General features: G+C 32.4%; 2 protein-coding genes across 2 annotated transcripts; both read left to right on the top strand.

The window, feature by feature from the left end:
- Window positions 1-333: 333 nt before the first annotated feature.
- Window positions 334-4,054, top strand: LOC133286765 (cytochrome P450 85A-like). Its single transcript, XM_061484211.1, has 9 exons — window positions 334-425; window positions 1,790-2,111; window positions 2,448-2,597; window positions 2,692-2,937; window positions 3,079-3,165; window positions 3,267-3,345; window positions 3,432-3,538; window positions 3,644-3,768; window positions 3,970-4,054. The coding sequence occupies exons 1-9, from the start codon at window positions 334-336 to the stop codon at window positions 4,052-4,054; spliced, it is 1,293 nt and encodes a 430-aa protein (XP_061340195.1).
- A 9,759-nt stretch (window positions 4,055-13,813) lies between these two features.
- LOC133286763 (LRR receptor-like serine/threonine-protein kinase RGI1) lies at window positions 13,814-17,571 on the top strand. The gene is made up of 2 exons (XM_061484210.1): window positions 13,814-16,712; window positions 17,060-17,571. The coding sequence occupies exons 1-2, from the start codon at window positions 13,814-13,816 to the stop codon at window positions 17,569-17,571; spliced, it is 3,411 nt and encodes a 1,136-aa protein (XP_061340194.1).
- Window positions 17,572-20,464: the final 2,893 nt, after the last annotated feature.

Here is a 20,464-nt window from a genome sequence, read left to right as displayed (position 1 = left end):
GATAAATATAGCTGCCACTAAGTTATGATCATAGATAGAGTAGGTGGGGTGTATATGTTGTTTGGCAATTGACTTTGGCCTACTTAATATTCCCTCCTATCCTATTGTTTTGCACAGTCTCAGCTTGCAGTGTGGCTTGGCCTAAAGCCAATCACATTCTACAAGATCAAATTCTGAGCAAGCTACAAGTTAATAACAATTCCTCATGTGTTGAGGCTTTTGAGCATCATGTCAATACCAGAAATAGTGTATTATGTACTGGCTTTTGCGTTTTGTGCACTCTTTGTAATTGTACTGCTGAAGTGGAACGAGGTCAGGTACAGTAGGAAAGGAATGCCACCAGGAACAATGGGTTGGCCTATTTTTGGTGAGACTGCAGGGTTTCTCAAACATGGACCAGATTTCATGAAAGCCAAGAGAGCAAGGTATTTCTTCTTGGTGGCCTTTTATAATTTCTACATTTTGTTATTTTCCTCCACCTACCACCCTCTTATTCTTGAGATGAAGTAATTTATTTAAATTTATTATTATTATTATTATTATTATTTATCTATCTACAAACAATAGCCACTGTTATTCTCTTACCACCCCCAGCCAAATTTCTACAGCAAACAATGGGATATGGGTTAACTTTCAGTATACAGTAGGAAATGGACTTCTTTCCTTTTTGGGCTAGAAATGGAACCGACTTACTATTAATTTTTTTCCCCCTTATTAGTTGTTAATATTATTTTTACCACAGATGTAATCTACCAAAAGGCAGAACACTCACTTTAGCTTAATAGTTTTTAAGTAACCTTTTTCTATAAATTCATACTATTCCCTGGCTAACCATAAGTTACCTCTTCTAGAGGTTCTTGAGGTTTATTAGAAGCCTTAGTGACACAGAAGGATAACTGGGATGTGTCAGTGCTTCTAGGTGCCGCCAAAGATATATTGACCACCTTAATATATAGGCCTGCATTGAAGAAAAAACCTCACCAAGTGCTTCTGTAGAAGATATCACTTTGCTTGCACAAAGAGCTCCCAAAACGGGTTCGGCTCGGCGGGCCAACCCGCCAAATGGAGCGGGGCGGGCTGAGTTTTTCAACCCAGGTCAAAAGCGGGGCGAGCTTATTTTTTGACGGGTTGACGGCGGGCATAGATGAGCTAAGGTGGGTCAGTATAAAATAGACTCGGGCTGACGGCCCAACCCGCCAAACGGGACGGGACGGACTGAGTTTTTTAGCCCACTTTCAAAAGCGGAGCGGGACGAGCTGACTCATTTTTTTGGCAGGTTGATGGCAAGTCGGGGCTAGGTGGACCGCCCACTTTGCCACCTCTAGACAAGGGTGTGCCCCGAGGGTACACAATATTTATATGTAGGACTCAACTTTATATTGTGATCTTTAATCAACTTGGATCAGTAAAATTCATATGTATAATATAACAGCCATAATACTTGTCCAAATGCAGTTTAACATGCTCTACAGCATATGTCATAAAAATCTCCCAGACTCCCAAGTGTTACAGAAAGAATTGGAATAAGAAAAGAACCACCCTCCTCCCACCCCAAAAAACCAAACACAGACCACAAATTGGAAAGAGAAAGATAAACCAAAATAGGAAGAAACAGAAGAGGAAGAACAGAATAATAATGGGTGTTTCTATTATTTTAAAACTTCCTATCCAAGGTCAGATATTGTTTATAGTATAATATTCATTCTCCTATTGGTGATTGTATGTATTATGCAATGCTCTATCATGATATATGTGCATTTCGCTTTGCTCTAATGTGTCTCCTCTGTAGGTATGGAAATCTCTTCAAGTCTCACGCATTAGGCTCTCCTGTTGTTATCAGCATGGATCCAGAACTAAACAGATACATCCTCAAGAATGAAGCAAAGGGTCTAGTTCCAGGCTACCCTGTGTCCATGAGGAATATACTAGGGAATGGCAACATTGCTGAAGTTCATGGTGCTCCTCATAAACGTATTAGAGGGTCAATATTATCATTCATTGGTCCGGCTGCAATTAGAGGTCATCTTTTGCCAGAAGTTGACAAGTTTATGCGGTCTTTCCTTGACAATTGGGCTGGTACAACCATTGATATTCAACACAAAACCAAACAGGTTTGATTAAAAATCACAAAACTCCCACTCAGATTATTGCTTTAATTAATAGCTAACCATAGATAGTAAATACCTTATGCATAGTTCATTTCAACCAAATACAAATATTATAAACATGCACGCGAAAGGATCATCTCATATGACAAGAGGTCATGTGAGACAATCTTAGCCATGTGTAGACAAGTCACTTCACATGATCTCATGTCACGTGAGGTGAGAGTATCCTTTCCCTAAAAAATTTGAGTCATGGCTATTCTGAATGGTGCTGATACACCAAAGGAGCAATTACAAAAGTTAGTACAGTTACGTTAACATTCTCTGAGTTTCTCCTTTCAGATGGCATTCTTTGTATCAATGAAGCTGATTGTAGAAAATGAACCAAGTCCTTTCCATGAGACCTTTAAAGCTACATTTGACAACATAGTGTCAGGAACGTTTTCTCTGCCTATTAAAATTCCCGGCACCAATTACTTTCGAGGACTTCAGGTATGCAGTTGTATAATCATTTTCTGTTTGTCATGAACTCAATTTCTTCACATGGATGGCATCTTGACCAATGTCAAACTGTTGTTGATTGCAGACAAGGAAAAAAGTGGTTGCAACACTGAAAGAGGTTTTAGCAAAGAGAAAATCTTCTTTGGATACTCATGCTGACATTCTTGACCAGCTTATGAGAAATGAGGATTTCAAATACAGACTTAATGATGAAGAAATAATCGATCAAATAATCACATTCTTATACTCAGGATATGAAACTGTATCAACTACTACAATGATGGCTGTCAAATATCTCCATGATAATCCTAGAGTTCTTGAAAAAGTAAGGGTGAGTCACAGCTTTTGATCTGATCATACTCTTTTCTGTTTAAGGCTCATAAAAGGAATGCATTCTACTCTTGGTAACAATTTTTATTTTTTTGGTTTTAAGTATGATTATCTGTTTTTACCTATATAAACTGGTTTGCAGGAAGAGCATTTTGCAATCCAACAAAGCAAAAAACAAGAGGATGTAGTAAGCTGGGATGACTATAAGCATATGCTTTATACTCGTGCGGTAGATACTTCTCTACTTGATTCTAGTTGTACAATGAAAAAATGAGCCACAAATTTATTTATTATATAGTTTGGACAAAAATGGTGGGAAATTTATTTCAGGTGATTTTTGAAACCTTGAGATTAGCTAACATTGTTAATGGGGTATTGAGGAAGACCACCACAGATGTAGAATTGAATGGTACATTTGCAATAACATGGAAGTCATTAAGGTACAGTTATCTTCAAAAATTTCAGTTAGCATTGATTATGGTTATCACTTGCCAGGATTTACCATTCCTCAGGGTTGGAGAGTTTATGTTTACACAAGGGAGACAAACTGTGATCCCTTCCTTTATCCAGAGCCTTTCAATTTTGACCCCTCTAGATGGCTGGTAAGTTGCTTAATATATATAACAACCAAAAGTCTTATGTTTTAGAGTGTATGAAGACACTGCTTGGTAATGAATATAAATGAAATGAAATGAAATGAAATGCAGGAGAAAGGCTTGGAGTCTCATAACCATAACATGTTGTTTGGAGCAGGAGTTAGGCTATGTCCTGGAAAGGAATTGGGAATAGTTATAATCTCTATTTTCCTTCACTATTTTGTCACTAAATACAGGTAGAGAGTACTTATCCCTACAAAATCTTCCTTTCTACTATTTTTAACGAGACCAAATACATTAGGAAGATACTACTCACAACACTTAGGAATCATAATTTGTGGCAACTATTAGTGTTTATATTATTTGATTATAGTTGGTGATTCTTAAATGTTATTCCAGATTCAGATATAACAACTTATAATTTTCATTTATTGCAGGTGGAAAGTCGAGGGAAACAAACTGCTGAAGTTCCCGAGGGTTGAAGCACCGAATGGTCTACACATAAGGGTCGCAAAATGCTAGAAAACATTAACAATTTATTGATACAAAAGTATATTCTGTTAGAGGGAATGAGCTCAGCAAATGATGGATAAATAATCTTATATTTGCTAATGAAAGATAGAGAAATTATTTTAAAGGTTGGTTATACTTACAACTTTTTTTTTTTACAACCTCTTACAATTATGTTTTAACACCGTTGATTTTCGTCAATCAACGGTTATGATTTTTGCAAATTAAACTAATTAATTAATTATTAATTCACAATAAATGATAACCATTGATTGACGGAAATCAACGGTGTTAAAATATGATTGTAAGAGGTTGTAAAAAAAAAATTGTAAGTATAATTTTTCTCATTATTTTAATATATTCTTATTATGGGATTCTATTTGGTGGTTTGTAGTTTAATCATTATTAGATCCCGAATGTAATTTATGTACATTTTTTGATTTTTTAAGTTCACATTAGATATAGAATGGAAATGCTCAATTCAAAAAAATTAAACAGCCTGAAATCCTTAGGCCCACATAAACATATACTTGGCCCGAAACGTTATGAATGAAAATGGAATAGGCCCGGCTTAATTTAAATCTGCCTAACAACCTTTCCATTTTGGACCAATAATTTTTTTTGGACCTTTGAAAATAGCTAGATCTAATAACCACTTTTGGGCAAAATGGGTTTGACTGGCCCAATTCGTATCAGCTTACGCAATGGAGCTGTGAGTTTTTCCTTGTTTAGGACTTGGACAGGGCTGAAACTACATTTGATTAATTTCCAGGCCTACGAAGATATTGTCTACCTCAAATCTTCTTTCAGTCGAAATATTTAACCTAGTTGGACCAAGTTCACTTGATAAAAGTGATAAAAGAAAGTGTGCATTTCAACAAAAAGAAAAAGGGGTGCATTGTTTTTTGTTTTGAGTTGATATGTTTTTATCGATAATTATGAAAATAATACTTATATTTTTCATTTTTGTTCCTTTTTTAAGATTTTGCAAAGGACATTTCATTTAGAAATTCTTAAAGAAATAAGAAACAAAATAAAACATCAAATTAAAACTTTTAAGTAAATATCCTGAATGAACCGGCTTAATGTTTTCAAATCTTTTTGGCTCAGCTATTTTGGTCCTCCAATTTTATAGGGTTTGGCCAACTTTTTTGACATCACATAGTGTTAAGTGTTAACTTAACCCAAGTCAACTAAAGAACATAACTCGAATAGCTTCTCTCGACCATTTTGACAATAAAAAAAATCACAACAAGGGAGGGAAAAAAAAACTTTTTGTGTGTATATATATGTGTGTTATGCCATGAAGAAACATGAAAATTGAAAAAATATATATAATAATTTATATTTTTATATATTTTTTAAGGGGAAAATATTTACCTTTTTAAAGAACACAAGTTGTGTCCTTTTAATTTTTAACACTATGTACTACATGTATAGTATATACTTATAATATTAAAAGTTATTTTTTTTCTTTTTTCTCAGTCATTTTAGTTAACGTGGAGAGAGAAAAAATAATTTTTCATATTATAACTATATATTATCCGTACATAATATAAAAAAATAAAAGAACATAACTTGTATCCTTTAAAATTTTTAAAAAGGCACGTACTTAACCCATTTTTTAAACATCACTTATATATATCAAGACCAGATATTACTTCTCCTGCAAGTATAACGGTGTTTATCCTATATACCGGTGCTAGGCGTTATACAATGATGAAATCAGAGCTTGTTTTCATGTGTCTCCTCCGTAGGTATGGGAATCTTTTCAAGACTCACGCGTTAGGCCTTAAATAACAAAGTATGCCTTCCGATCAACGACTTGTTAGGTTAAAATTTACACTAATTTCATTAGACTACATTAATCAAACTATAAATAAATTGAATTCATTATAAATTGATCACTAAATTAATGGGCTTTGAGTATATCTTCTAATGGATTATAATATTAATCCATTATTAGTAAAACAAAATAACGTTTGATTACAACTTACAAGAATCCTTAAAAAAATTTAACACTTTGTACTGACAATCAATATGCGCCTTTTTTATTGTCTCGGTATATCTTCGCTAAAGTAAGACTAATTCCTCTAGCTACTATCACGATTAAGAGGCTCTCCCAACAATTTCTTTAGGCTTTGAACCTTAATCTTCTTCTTGAAAGTGTAACTTACTTACACCACATCCTCGGAATGGTAATAACTCAATTGGTAGTGAGAAAATTAGATAAATGAAAAAGAAAATATCTTGATTCGATCCTCACACCTCACATTTGGGAGGAGTTTAAATATCTTCATCCTTAACTCATTCAGTATTTCGGATTAGTCTCATAGCCAGCTCAAAGAATCTAAGCTTGTAGGGATACCCGGGGGTAGGGGTGTGCAAAATAAGCAAAAAATTGGGTCGAACCATGAACCGAACCAAACCAAACCGCCCCTTAAAATAATCGAATTTTAAAAACCAGTTCATGAACCGAACCGATTTTTAAAGAACCAGTTCATGAACCGAACCGATTTTTAGAACCGGTTTAAGAACCAAACCGAATCGAACTATTTTCAAACCGAACCAAAATAATTTTTATAACTTTATTTTTTAAAATTTTTATTTTTCTTTTCTTTTCAAAAGAGGGTCGACCAGAACCAGTTTCGAACCGGTTCCGAACCGAACCGAACCAGTTTTGAACTGAACCGAACCACTTTCAAACCGAATCATTTAAACCAATTCGGTTCGATTTTTTAAAAAATCCAGTTCGGTTCGATCCTGCCCTACCCGGGAGATCCAACTCACCTCAAAGAGATAATTAGGGTTGGATTAACTCCAAAATAATAATAAAAAATACTTACACCACATCCAATCCTTATTAGTAATACCAAAGTTTTTGGTGTTAATAAAGTTAAGCTTCCTTTTAACAAAAAAATTAATCATCAAGGAAGCTTCCTGATAAAACCTAAATAAAATTAAAATAATCTAGGCATTATCATGCCACTCCAATTTTGAAATTTTGATCTCCAATTTCATAAATTAAGAAGTAATGTGCAGGGTGTGTATTAATTAGGTTGTATATAGTTATAGTGGGGTTTTTGATTGAGGTCGTGAGGTAAGTAATAGAACCAAAAATGAGCATAGATTCCGATGGGGAGTTTCCCAATGTCACGACCCTTAAAATAGGGGCCGCAGACGCTGGGGGAGCAGCGCCGTTTACCTTTTTATCCTTTTGGCTCTTTATGTTTATAAATCAAATTGTTTTGTTTATGGGCATGGCCTACTTGGTTGGAGTCTTGATTGGACTGTCATTTATATTCATATGTATTGGGTATACCCTTGTTTAATTAAACTATGACTACCAACTCTACATTCAAATTTCTTATATTAATAATTCTATGAATAAAGGGTTTAGTAGGTGACACACAATGAATTAATAGAAAATTTTGGATTCCCGTCCTCACGTGATGTGACCTCAAAATCTGGGATGTTGTTTTTTCTTTTGTTAAAAGCTTATTGCTGCCACCCCACTATCCATCTTAAACAACTAGCTTCCTAAAATGTTAATTATTTTCGCCACCTTAGCTCACATACTTACATCAAGAGTCATGGTCATGGTTTCATACTGCTTTGTTTTGTTTCTTTATTTTAATTTTCTCTTCACTTTTCTCTTTTGTCAAGCTTTTTTTTTTCTTCTTTTGATGATTATGGAATGTGGAATAACGTTGATTCAAATTATGTTTTGGTGCTGTAGTTTCAAAGTCTTTTAAGCCACATGATTGCCATCTTTTTGAAAATCATGCATGCATGGTAACGAGGGACAAAAGCCGTGACAGTGGTTTTATTATGTGTATGTGTAAAGGAAACAGTGATAATATACAAAAATATCACTCATCTTCATGTATAAATACCAACCTGTGTATATACTGAATTGTAAACATGAGATTGAACAGTACAAATTAATAAAATAAAACAAATTATAAGTTTTCCATGCGTCTTTTCAATCCATTATATAACAAATTGTAAAATATACGGTGCCCATAAATATATTCACACCGCAATGACTATATATATGTTACCAACAAAATAAATGAATATGGGAATTTGGTTTTATTGAAGAAACATGATCTCAAATAATTTTACTAAGGAAGCCTCTTGCATAGTGTTTTTTTTTTTCAAATAATTGTTCTGATGATCTTGATTCAAATATTTCAAGGTTTAAATAGATAATATAAGTCAACAAAATAACTACCCACTAACACTATATAAGCTCTACTAATAGTTAATACCTAAAGGCTAAATTTGAAATTCAAATTAAATAACAAAACAAACAAAAGAACTATCCACAACATGCTATTTAAACAAACCAACAAGTCGTAAAATAATAATAAAATAATAAAAATAAAAAACTGTAACAATATATAAATCATATACATTTTTTAAAAATAATTATACATAAACAAAAGATATAACTTATACGTGTAAAGTGCTTAGGGACTAGTTAACAATAGAACGGGAAAGTTTAAGAAAAAAACAGAAAACTTATTAGGTATGTGTATAGGAACTATCAAATGGAGAGAATATAAAAGAACTTTTCAACCAGAAAATTTATGTAAATTTAATTTTTCATTATGCTGAACTGAGATCTAATCCATCGATCTATAACAGCACTTGAAGAAACTAATCAAAATCTGGTGAATTTTATGCACATTCGAGCTCATTTATACATAAGAAATGCAAAAATTCCATTGGATCCCTCAACTATCTGCACCCAATATCTCATTTCGATGAGTACCCATTATATATATATTGTACTGAATATGAAAAATAAAAAATAAAAGAGAGAAATTGATCCTACACTAGCGGGGTTCACTGTCACGTGTAGTTTCTGCATAAGCATATATATCACGAAAATCATTATATATATAATATATTTGTTTATTGCTTACACAACTGAGTCGTGCTTAGTGCGCATGGTCTGTGCATAGTGGAAGATTGCGGTCTAGGCAATCCAACGTCATCTTGTTCTTGCGCACATTATTTTGTTTCTATTAAGTGTTGTAACCTAAACCCTAATACTGGCAGAGCAGCTTCACATTCGTATTAATTAAAACTAAACAAATTTATTCTGACAATTAAATTTAAACTTAATTGTGGGGGTTGATTGTCATCAGAGGCTGTCTATTATCTTAAATACACGGTCTGTTGTGCTCAAGACATTACATAATTACATGATGAGATATATAGCATATTATACATATATATATATATATATATATATATATATATATATATATATATATATATATATATATATATATATATATTGAATACACGGTCCGTTGGTTCTAATATTGATGGGATACAACTGTGGTATATTTCAGAAAATAATTTAAAAACCGTGATATATTGATTTTTTTTCAATGTCGAATTGGTCATTGTTCGAAATCTTATACACAGAATCATTGAAGCGTTAATGTCTTAATTAAGAGCATTACATTGTTCTATGATAATTTTATTTTGTTGGTATATACAAAGCAAAATATATAAGATAATAAAGAGGGCTGTTTGTGTTACTAAAAACACACACAAAAGAGAGAGGTCTGTTTGACCTAATTGGTGTTTATTGAGTCAATAAACACGTCGATGGGAAACGTATTTACATCTTCTACCATTATTTTGTTATAATTAAATTAAAATTAAATTAGTGACTCTTGATGTTATTTTGTAATTATGGATTAGATTTTGAATCAACAATAATAAAAACGACAGTACACACATTAAGAGGTTGTAACTTGTAAGTATAACATATTAAATATAAAAAGTTTCTTTTTGTAATGAATAAGGAATAATATCAAGGTTACTTTGACAACCATGTATAAGATTGATATAAATTTTTTGAGTATGATATATAAGGATTTTCTTAAAAAAATTTTGTCAGTCATTAATTAGAGAGATAAAAATAATAATTTGAATTCCTTTGGTGGTATATGTAGTGCATTTAACATTTTCCTTATTCACATATATGGTTTTTTTTTTTTTAGTAAAAAATTGACATACGATATCTACACGATAATTGATAGTAACTTAATGATTGATCAAATAATAAAAAATCATAAAAATTATTAAATGGTATAATTATATCAAAATTTAGACCAATAATAATATCAACTAATATTCACCTTTTATATGCAAGCCTATATATGCGTGTAAGTATGCATTTATATAATACATAAATTAAAAAAAAAAACTGCAGCTTTCAGAAAAAAAAAATTGTAACTCTGAATCTCTGTTGTTAACTTATAAACAACTATTTAGTTAATGACAAAAAATAAAGAATTTTAACTTTTTGAAGTGTATCGATATAACTGATAAGGATGTAGTATTTCCGTTTAATTCAGAATTCAACATATTAGAGTTGAAATAATGTTTTTCATGTTACATGTTATATGAGATAAATTTTATTTCTTGCATACATATAAAAATATGTATAGTAGTCTTTTTTTTTTCTCTATCTTCTTCACACTAGACCTCACACTTTTATATATATAGAAAATATTTTATGAAAAATATTATTTCCTACTAAAATTTAGGAAGACGAGCTAAAGAACAATGTACATTACTTTTTTTTATTCCCCACAACAACTTGAACATTTTTTAATATATGTAATCATATGAACACGCATAAACATGTATCCTGATAAACTTTCTTGACACAGGGAATCCAAAGTTTGTGATTCTGTACGAATTATGATACATATATCTTGAAGGTGTAGTTGTTTACAGAATTTCTAAAAAAATCTTACTTTTCACACAATACTAATTATTAACATGCAATTATAATTATAATGTTTACATTATTTTGTGGTATAAATATGCATGAGACAAAAACTGTATGTATCATACACATACAAAAAAGTACGCGAGACTTATTAAAGAAAAGAAAGAGAAAAAAAAAAGTTAATCTCATTCACTTTTAATGTGTACATGAGACAAAATTATCTCATACAAAATAAAAAATGTATTCAGTATAAATGTTAATAATTGATTCATTTCATAAATTGAAAACTCATTATTATGGATAATACCAAAGACTCAAATTTATGCAGGAAAGTAATGAAAAATTATCTAATAAGGACAAAATATTTGTTTGTGCTATGCATTGACACTGTTGTTTTTTTCCTACAAAATTATATAATGTGCAAGGAAAAAAAAACTATATTATTCTCTTAATTTTAATAAACTCATACTGACATGACAACCTTTACAATTTTAAAAGTTATAGTATTTCACTTTCACTAATTTTAGATTTTTATCAGACAAATAATTTATTGTATTTTTACTTGAGGCATATACACATATTCATATTTTTTTTTTTCATAAAAAGATAAATATAGTATATGAGACTCGTATTTTTTAAAATTAAAACAACATTAATATAGTTTTACAACAAAACGCATAAGGACGGTCAACATAATTTACTCAAAATCATTTAAGATGTGAGAGAAGAGACAATAAATGAAGAAGCAATAAAGAGTTTTATTAATCTCATGTTAAAGGAGATAAGTTATCTCATGTCATAGAGATAAACTTGTGGGCTCCACCACCTGAAAAATAAAAATAAAAGAAAAGAAAAAGATGGCACGATTATCGAAGAGTGTGTAGGAGAGAAATTTATCACATATAACGTAAGAGTAGTTTTTCCTATAAATAAACCTATACTTGCAGATGGGTGGAATTAATGATACTGTGCTTTTTCTTGACCATCTGTTTACATAACGTTGCAAGAGGGAATAGTAAATCCTAAAATCTAAATAGTATAAACTGATTTCCCATAAAGCTGTATTGGAAGATGAGACACGTACAGAGTGGGTTTTAGATTAAATTTTACACACACACAAAATTTCTCGTTCTAAATTTGATTTTGTTAAAAAAGTATGTCTATAAACAGTGATTTGTGTTTATAAATTTTCATTTAAGAAATAATTTTAGTAAAAATAATATTATTTCCTTTTGTTGATAAAAATTACTTTAAAATGTGTAATTATGATCTACATGTATAAACAAGTTTAAAGTTATAATATAATATAAATTTATAAGAGTATATTTTATCAGAAAAAAATTTCAGCAGTTACTATAGATAAATTATCTGCATTTACTCCCAAAACGATGTCGTTTTGTGAGTAAATATTAAAAAATTATAATTATAAAGACTATAATAATCCTGAAATAAATTAAAATTACAAAACATCATGATTTTCGTCCTAAAATGACGTCGTATTGAACTTACTGCAGATAACTTATCTGTAGTAACAGTAGAAAAAGCGAACCCATATTTTATTAATCTACACTCATAGTTATAAAATTTTAAGACAACTGTTAGACATATTTGTATATTATATTTCTAAGTAAAAGAATTTTGAGTGAAAAAACACAATAAATATACAATTATTTATGAGTCTTCACCTAACAATTTTAAATTATTTTGAGAATTAATTCATGATATACATCAAAATTAATTTTGCGTCATATTTACTAAAGACACAACTTTCAAATTTCGTATCCTTATGGCTTACAAATGATTTTTCAAACATGCTCGTAGTAATAAATTAATAAATTATTTACAATCCCATTTTATTTTATTTTTGGTAAATATTCACAATCCCATTTTTGTTATTATGAAAACGTCTTTAAATATATGAGGATACAATTAGAAATTTATAAGACTAATTCAAGATAATTTAAATTCAAATTATACATTAAACTGAAGTAAAACCGAAATAAATATAGAATTAACACAAGATAACCGAAATAATTCAAAATTTGAATTTAAAAATTAAACTGATAAAATTGGCACTTTACATAGATGAAATTAATTGAAGTGATAAAATCAAGGGAAAAATTACTCTTCTCATGTTGTAGTAGTGATAAAACCAAGGAAAAAATTACTTTTCTCATGTTATAGTAAAGTAGTTTTCCTTCTTACACATTCTGAATTTATGCAGTATTTTATTTTAATTTTTTTTTTAAATGATAGGCCGCATCACTGTATATCTATAATAAGAGATAACTATTCTATTATAACATGAAAATAGACAAGCTCTAAAATCAAATTACATTTGCTTAAAGATTTTAAGTTAGATTTTTGTTGGTGATATATGTCTTTTTGTAAGTACCAGTACCACTAAAACTGATGACATAGCAAGGAGACATATCATCCATTAAGAATAGGACCAACTTTTCTTCTATAAAACTTTTCATTAAAGAAAAGAAAAGAAAAGAAAGGAGACATAGCAAACAACACTGAGTAAGAGAGTGCTCTATGTGCTCAACAATAAACAAACACCTTAAATCATAGACACATATGCAGTGCAACCAAACTCCAGAGATATAAGATACCTCTCTTCACTGCAAGAAACACAACCTGGCAGAGCCTCCATATTATTCTAATACTTTTGCTTAGACACAAAGAATCATCTTTGGTGTGGTGGGGTGGTGATGCTCTGCTACTTCTGCAGCAGATTTTCTGATCTCTAGGCATTGAATTTTTATATTTTATTTTATTTTAGTTTATTCTCCCTGTGGTTTATGTCATCTTTTTAGCTTTGTTTTGAAAAGAGTTAAACTAGGATAAGGAGAAGTGCTACTCAAGAGTTTGAGTTCAAACCAAGAAAGCACAGACACATTCACACAAGTAGAGGGGTGGTTAAGGGAAGAGTGCAAAACCCAATGACTCAAACCCAAGGAGAAAATTTTGGAATTTGAGGCAAATGTTTCATTGTTTCAATGCATAGCTCGAGGCAATCCTTCTACATCTCTTCCTCTTCTCCTTCTTCTTCTTGTTCTTTGTTTTGTATCATTCTCCTCCACTCTACTCTTCTCTATGGCCTTGCCTTCTCTGCTAACCATGAAGCCTCAATTCTCATGTCCTGGCTCCATAGTTCTGCATCACCACCCCCTCCATCTTTCTCTAACTGGAACATCCTTGATACCAATCCATGCAACTGGACCTCCATAACATGCTCCTCACTAGGCTTTGTCACTGAAATCAATATACAATCCATCCCTCTTGAGCTTCCCATACCTTCTAATCTCTCTTCATTTCTCTTTCTTCACAAGCTTGTCATTTCTGATGCCAATCTCACTGGAACCATCCCTGTTGACATTGGTGATTACTCTTCCCTCACTGTCATTGACCTTAGCTCCAACAATCTTGTTGGCTCTATTCCTGCAACTATTGGCAAACTCCAGAAACTTGAGAACTTGTCTTTGAACTCCAACCAGCTTACTGGAAGAATCCCAGTTGAGCTAAGCAACTGTGTTGGCCTCAAAAATCTACTTCTTTTTGATAATCAGCTAGGTGGTACTATTCCACCTGAGCTAGGAAAGTTGTCAAAACTTGAGGTCCTCAGAGCAGGAGGAAACAAAGATATAGTTGGGAAGATCCCTGAAGAGATTGGAGAATGCAGCAATTTGACTGTGTTGGGGTTGGCTGATACCAGAATATCTGGTTCTTTGCCTGCTTCTTTGGGTCAGCTTAGTAAGCTTCAGACTTTGTCCATCTATACAACAATGCTATCTGGTGAGATTCCACCAGAGTTAGGTAACTGTTCTGAACTTGTTGACTTGTTCCTATATGAAAATAGTCTATCAGGGAGTGTTCCACCTGAGCTTGGCAAGCTCCAAAAGCTGCAACAGTTGTTTTTGTGGCAGAATAGTCTTGTGGGGCCTATCCCAGAAGAGATTGGTAACTGTACAAGCTTGAGAAAAATTGATCTCTCTTTGAATTCTCTGTCTGGAACTATACCATTGTCTTTGGGGGGTCTTTCAGAACTTGAAGAGTTTATGATTAGTGATAATAATGTGTCTGGTTCAATACCTTCCAGTCTTTCAAATGCTAAAAATCTTCAACAGTTGCAAGTTGACACAAATCAGCTCTCAGGCTTGGTTCCACCAGAGCTTGGACAGTTGTCAAATCTCATGGTGTTCTTTGCATGGCAGAACCAGCTTGAAGGAAGCATTCCTTCCACTTTGGGAAACTGTAGTAACCTACAAGCACTAGACTTGTCTCGCAATGCACTCACTGGCAGCATTCCTGTTGGCCTATTTCAGCTCCAGAACCTCACAAAACTGCTTCTAATTTCCAATGATATATCAGGTTTTATACCATCAGAAATAGGTAGTTGCAGCTCTCTTATAAGGTTGAGGCTTGGAAACAACAGGATTACTGGTAGCATTCCCAAGACAATAGGCAACCTCAAGAGCTTGAATTTCTTAGATCTCTCCGGGAACCACCTATCTGGGCCAGTGCCTGATGAGATTAGAAGCTGCACAGAACTGCAAATGATAGACTTCAGCAGTAACAACTTAGAAGGTCCACTGCCTAATTCTTTGTCATCACTATCTGCACTTCAGGTATTGGATGCTTCTTCTAACAAGTTTTCAGGTCCAATACCAGCAAGTTTAGGTCGTCTTGTTTCTCTAAATAAGCTAATCCTTGACAATAACTTGTTTTCTGGACCAATTCCTGCATCACTGAGCCTATGTTCCAATCTCCAACTACTTGATCTTAGTAGCAATCAGTTCACTGGAAGCATACCAGCCGAGCTGGGCCATATTGAGACACTGGAAATTGCTCTTAATCTTAGTTGCAATTCACTCAGTGGCATAATCCCAGCTCAGATATCTGCTCTTAACAAGCTTTCTATATTGGACCTTTCACATAACCAGTTGGAAGGAGATTTGCAACCTCTTGCAGTGCTAGATAACCTTGTCTCCCTCAATGTTTCTTACAATAAATTTAAAGGCTATCTTCCAGATAACAAGCTTTTCAGGCAGTTATCGTCAAAAGACCTCACTGGGAATCAAGGGCTTTGTACTTCAGGTCAGGACTCATGCTTTGCAAAGGATTCTGGTGTGGCAGTGAATGGAAATGATGTAAGGAAATCACGAAGGCTTAAGCTAGCCATTGGATTGTTGATAGCCTTAACAGTGATAATGATAGTTATGGGGATAACTGCTGTGATCAAAGCAAGAAGAACCATTAGAGATGATGATTCAGAATTAGGGGACTCATGGCCATGGCAATTCATACCATTCCAGAAGCTAAATTTCTCAGTGGAACAAGTACTGAGATGTTTGGTTGATAGAAACATAATAGGAAAGGGATGTTCTGGTGTTGTTTATCGAGCTGAAATGGATAATGGTGAAGTCATAGCAGTGAAGAAACTGTGGCAAATAACAACTGATGCAGGAGAGGCAGTTAAGGATGAAAAAATTGGAGTTCGTGACTCATTCTCAGCTGAGGTGAAGGCCCTTGGCTCAATCCGTCATAAGAACATTGTAAGATTCTTGGGTTGTTGTTGGAACAGAAAAACAAGATTGCTTATTTTTGATTATATGCCAAATGGAAGTTTGAGTAGCCTACTTCATGAGAGGACTGGAAATTCTCTGGAATGGGAACTTAGGTACCGAATATTGTTAGGTGCTGCAGAAGGCCTTGCATATCTACATCATGACTGTGTCCCTCCTATAGTCCACAGAGATATCAAAGCCAATAACATCCTCATTGGCCTTGAATTTGAACCTTACATTGCTGACTTTGGCTTGGCTAAGCTTGTTGATGATGGTGATTTTGGTCGTTCTTCCAATACAGTTGCTGGTTCCTATGGATATATTGCTCCAGGTTAGTGCGCCTTCCACAACTTGATTACATTCTTCTTTTGGATTTTTACTTGTTTGTTACTTGCATAAATTGCTTCTACTCTTCTCCAGAATCAAGTCACATCTTTTATGTTATATGTAGCTAACTAGGTGTATGGAACAAATTGAGCTGAGTATTTAATCAAATACAGTTAATATCTTAGTTGAAAGGAAAACAAATGTCAGGAAACTATACCTAATAATTTGTTTTATATAGTTGCTTGCACATGATTGAACTGTTGGCTTTGTTCTCAATCATATTTTACATCTTTTTAACACATTTTAGATATCTTGTTTAGCATGTTGAAGCTGACTTTAAATTTGTTTCAGAATATGGCTATATGATGAAGATCACAGAGAAGAGTGACGTTTATAGCTATGGTATAGTTTTGTTAGAAGTCTTGACAGGTAAGCAACCAATTGATCCAACCATACCAGATGGTCTACATGTTGTTGATTGGGTGAGACAGAAAAGGGGTCTTGAAGTACTTGATCCAAGCTTACTCTCTAGACCAGAATCAGAAATAGAGGAAATGATGCAGGCATTGGGCATAGCCTTATTGTGTGTAAATTCATCCCCGGATGAAAGGCCAACAATGAGAGATATTGCTGCAATGCTCAAGGAGATAAAGCATGAAAGGGAGGAATATGCAAAATTTGATGTGCTTATAAAGGGGTCTCCTGCAAATGATGTGTGTGGGAATAAAAGCAATGGTGTAGTTCTTGCAACATCTTCATCAGCATCAGTCATGCAAACTTTGAATACAAAAAGCAATAACACAAGCTTCTCCGTGTCTTCACTGCTTCATTCATCTTCAAGTGGCAAGCTTGGTTTCAAATGATGAATTGGTTATATATAGTCACAGCTAGGAGAGCAAAAGCTGCTTGTTCTTATTACTTTCTTTCTTAATGGTGCTTCTATTATTGTTCTTTATATGTTTGTAAATTTTGTTATAGCTGAATTAAAATCAACAAATAGATCCAGAAACTACATATGTGTGGCTTTTGGAGTATCATTGATGTGTATTCAAATCAAAATAGCTTGAACTTACTACTCAAGTTCAAATTCAGATCATGTCAGCCCAGCAATAAAATCCAGCCAGTGTTAGAACTGAATCACCTGGCTAACTCTTCGCTTATGTTTGACATAACTGAATATTGTTAACTTACTTTTATTTCTACCAGACATTGATTAGCGTTTCTAAAACAGTAAGGATCAGCTTTTCTTTCATCATTGATAACCTTCTACTCTCAAACCAATGAAAACATAGTAAAAAGAAACTATTAATTTATGTTTTTGTCATTTTAAACTATACTATTATTGTTGAGTACAAAGAAAGAGTTTGATAGATTTAGCATCTAATCTCTTCAATTGGATTCTTGACCTGACAGTAGTCAACACACTCCATTATATTATACTTGCATTTAATTTAATCTTTTTTGTTATCATATGAGTATATATGCATTCATTAGCGTTGAATTGTCTAATAAGAATTATGGTAGAATTATGGACCAATACAATTGTGTGTAGGAGATAAAATTTATCTCCTATACCACAAGAAACATTAAAACCATATATATATATATATATATATATATAGAGAGAGAGAGAGAAAGAGCTAGATATTTATACTACTAAAAATTTTCAATACCATTTCAGTACTACTCTAATCACCATTGGATTAGAGGAAAAGTTGAATCAAGAGAGAGAAAAGAAAAATAACTTTTGAATCCAATGGTGATTAGAGTGGTAGTAGAAAATTTTGGTAGTATGAATATCCTACCTCATATATACATATAGGGGCAGGATCATCTTACACCGGTGTAAGAATAATAAATCTTACACCAAATCTTAATCATTGATTTTCTACATCTAACGGTTAAGATTTATTAGGTCTCACTCGTTAATTAATTTTTAATTCCCAATAAATCTCAACCATTGGATGCACGGAAATCAACGGTTAAAATTTGGTGTAAGATTTATTATTCTTACACCGGTGTAAGTTGATCATATCCCATATATATATATATATATATATATATATATATATATATATATATATATATATATATATATATATATACATTCTCAATGCTCCTAGCATTGTTATTATTCAACGCAACTCACCAGAATTCTACCACTTTGGAGCCTTTCTATAATTCTAATGGTTAGAAGTATTTGTTGGTATTGGGCTTTTGTGTTTTGTAGGAGTGTTTGGAATGGTTTAAGTATGAAACTATTCGAAACCAAAATAGTTGGATTAAAACTTTTTGGCCCAAATTAAGCATAAGCCAATGAAGTTTATAATTAATCGTTCTTTCTCTACTTCAAACATGATACTTTTCGCTCATATGCCTGTTCCAACACATGGGATTTGGAAATGGAATTTTATTTTTCTTCTTCTTCTTTTTTCATCATTTGAAATGGAGTGAAATTTTTTAACATAATACAAAATACTATTAAAGGAGGCAAGTACCCCACCAAGCTTTGATTAGTATAGAGACAAACAAACGAAGCTTACATGAGCCAGGTAACATTTAATTAAAATTGAATAAACACACAAAAGTCCTTCATTACCAAACACCTCCTTAAAACTCTGCACCAAGTCAGTGGCAATAATGCTACGTAGTCTAATAGATGATGCAATACTCCTCACTTTCAAACAACACACTCTCTTAAAAGTCGTACTAATCTTTGGTACTCAATGTGCTTCCAAAAAATGTTAAATATAGAGTATGTATGAATTTTCCATATCAAATCCTTGCTGTGCTTCCTCTTTTAATTGCTTTTTTTTTTTGGGCCAATGGAACATTGTTGCCTTTCAAGGTTTGTATTTATTTGGGCTATGTTCCTCGATCCATGATCTTTGTGATTTGTGTGGTATTGTGTTCCTCCTCGGTTTACTTCATTGAGATTTGTAATTGAAAACGAAAGCCACACGATTTTGAATACAAAATTAATGCTAAGACAGATTAAACATATCATTTATGACACCCATTGTGGGATTTGCAACGCCATACGTACTGGCCCAACAAAATCATAGCTAACTCTTTTAAAATTCACTTCCTTTATCCTCTCTTTTTTTCATTTTTAGTATACGAAGATTAGAATAAAAAAAAAGAATGGGAGAAGTCTTGTCTCAAAACATATTACCAGAAAGAGTAAAATATTTCAAAATCTCATGCTTTTTTAAATTATAGAAATTTTCATTGTATTTCAAAAACTTATGATAACCTTCTTTTTAACATAGGAAATTTTTTCCAACAAATAGAAAAGGGAAAATTAAGGCAGATTCATCTAGGAGTTTGGAGTAGTCTTCAAAGATTGTTGCATAGTTTAGCTAGGTGAACAATTTATTTTATTTAAAAAAATGGAAGGAATGCTATAATATTTTGCTTTGAACATCATTAAAATAAATGAATTATCTCTCTATATATAAGGTCGGGAATTACATTATCAATTTTGATCACTCATCCCATTTATATCTAACAATTTTAATTTTTTTATTATGTGAACCATAATATACAAGTGAATTATCTCTCTCTCTATATATATAAGGTCAGGAATTACATTATCAATTTTGATCACTCATTCCATTTATATCTAACAACTCTAATTTTTTTTATTATGCGGACCATAATATATAAGTGAATCAATAACCAAGAATTAGTGTAGAACTTCTTATTCTTACCTGATTTTTTAACTAGAGAGTTTCTTAACTTCTTATGTCCTAT

This window comes from Gastrolobium bilobum, unplaced genomic scaffold (genome assembly GCF_033153095.1).
Source record: "Gastrolobium bilobum isolate Gb01-03AN ecotype WA unplaced genomic scaffold, APGP_CSIRO_Gbil_v1 utg8697, whole genome shotgun sequence".
NCBI lineage: Eukaryota > Viridiplantae > Streptophyta > Magnoliopsida > Fabales > Fabaceae > Gastrolobium > Gastrolobium bilobum.
Note: the sequence above shows the minus strand (reverse complement) of the source record. Positions and strands in the feature narration are given on the sequence as shown.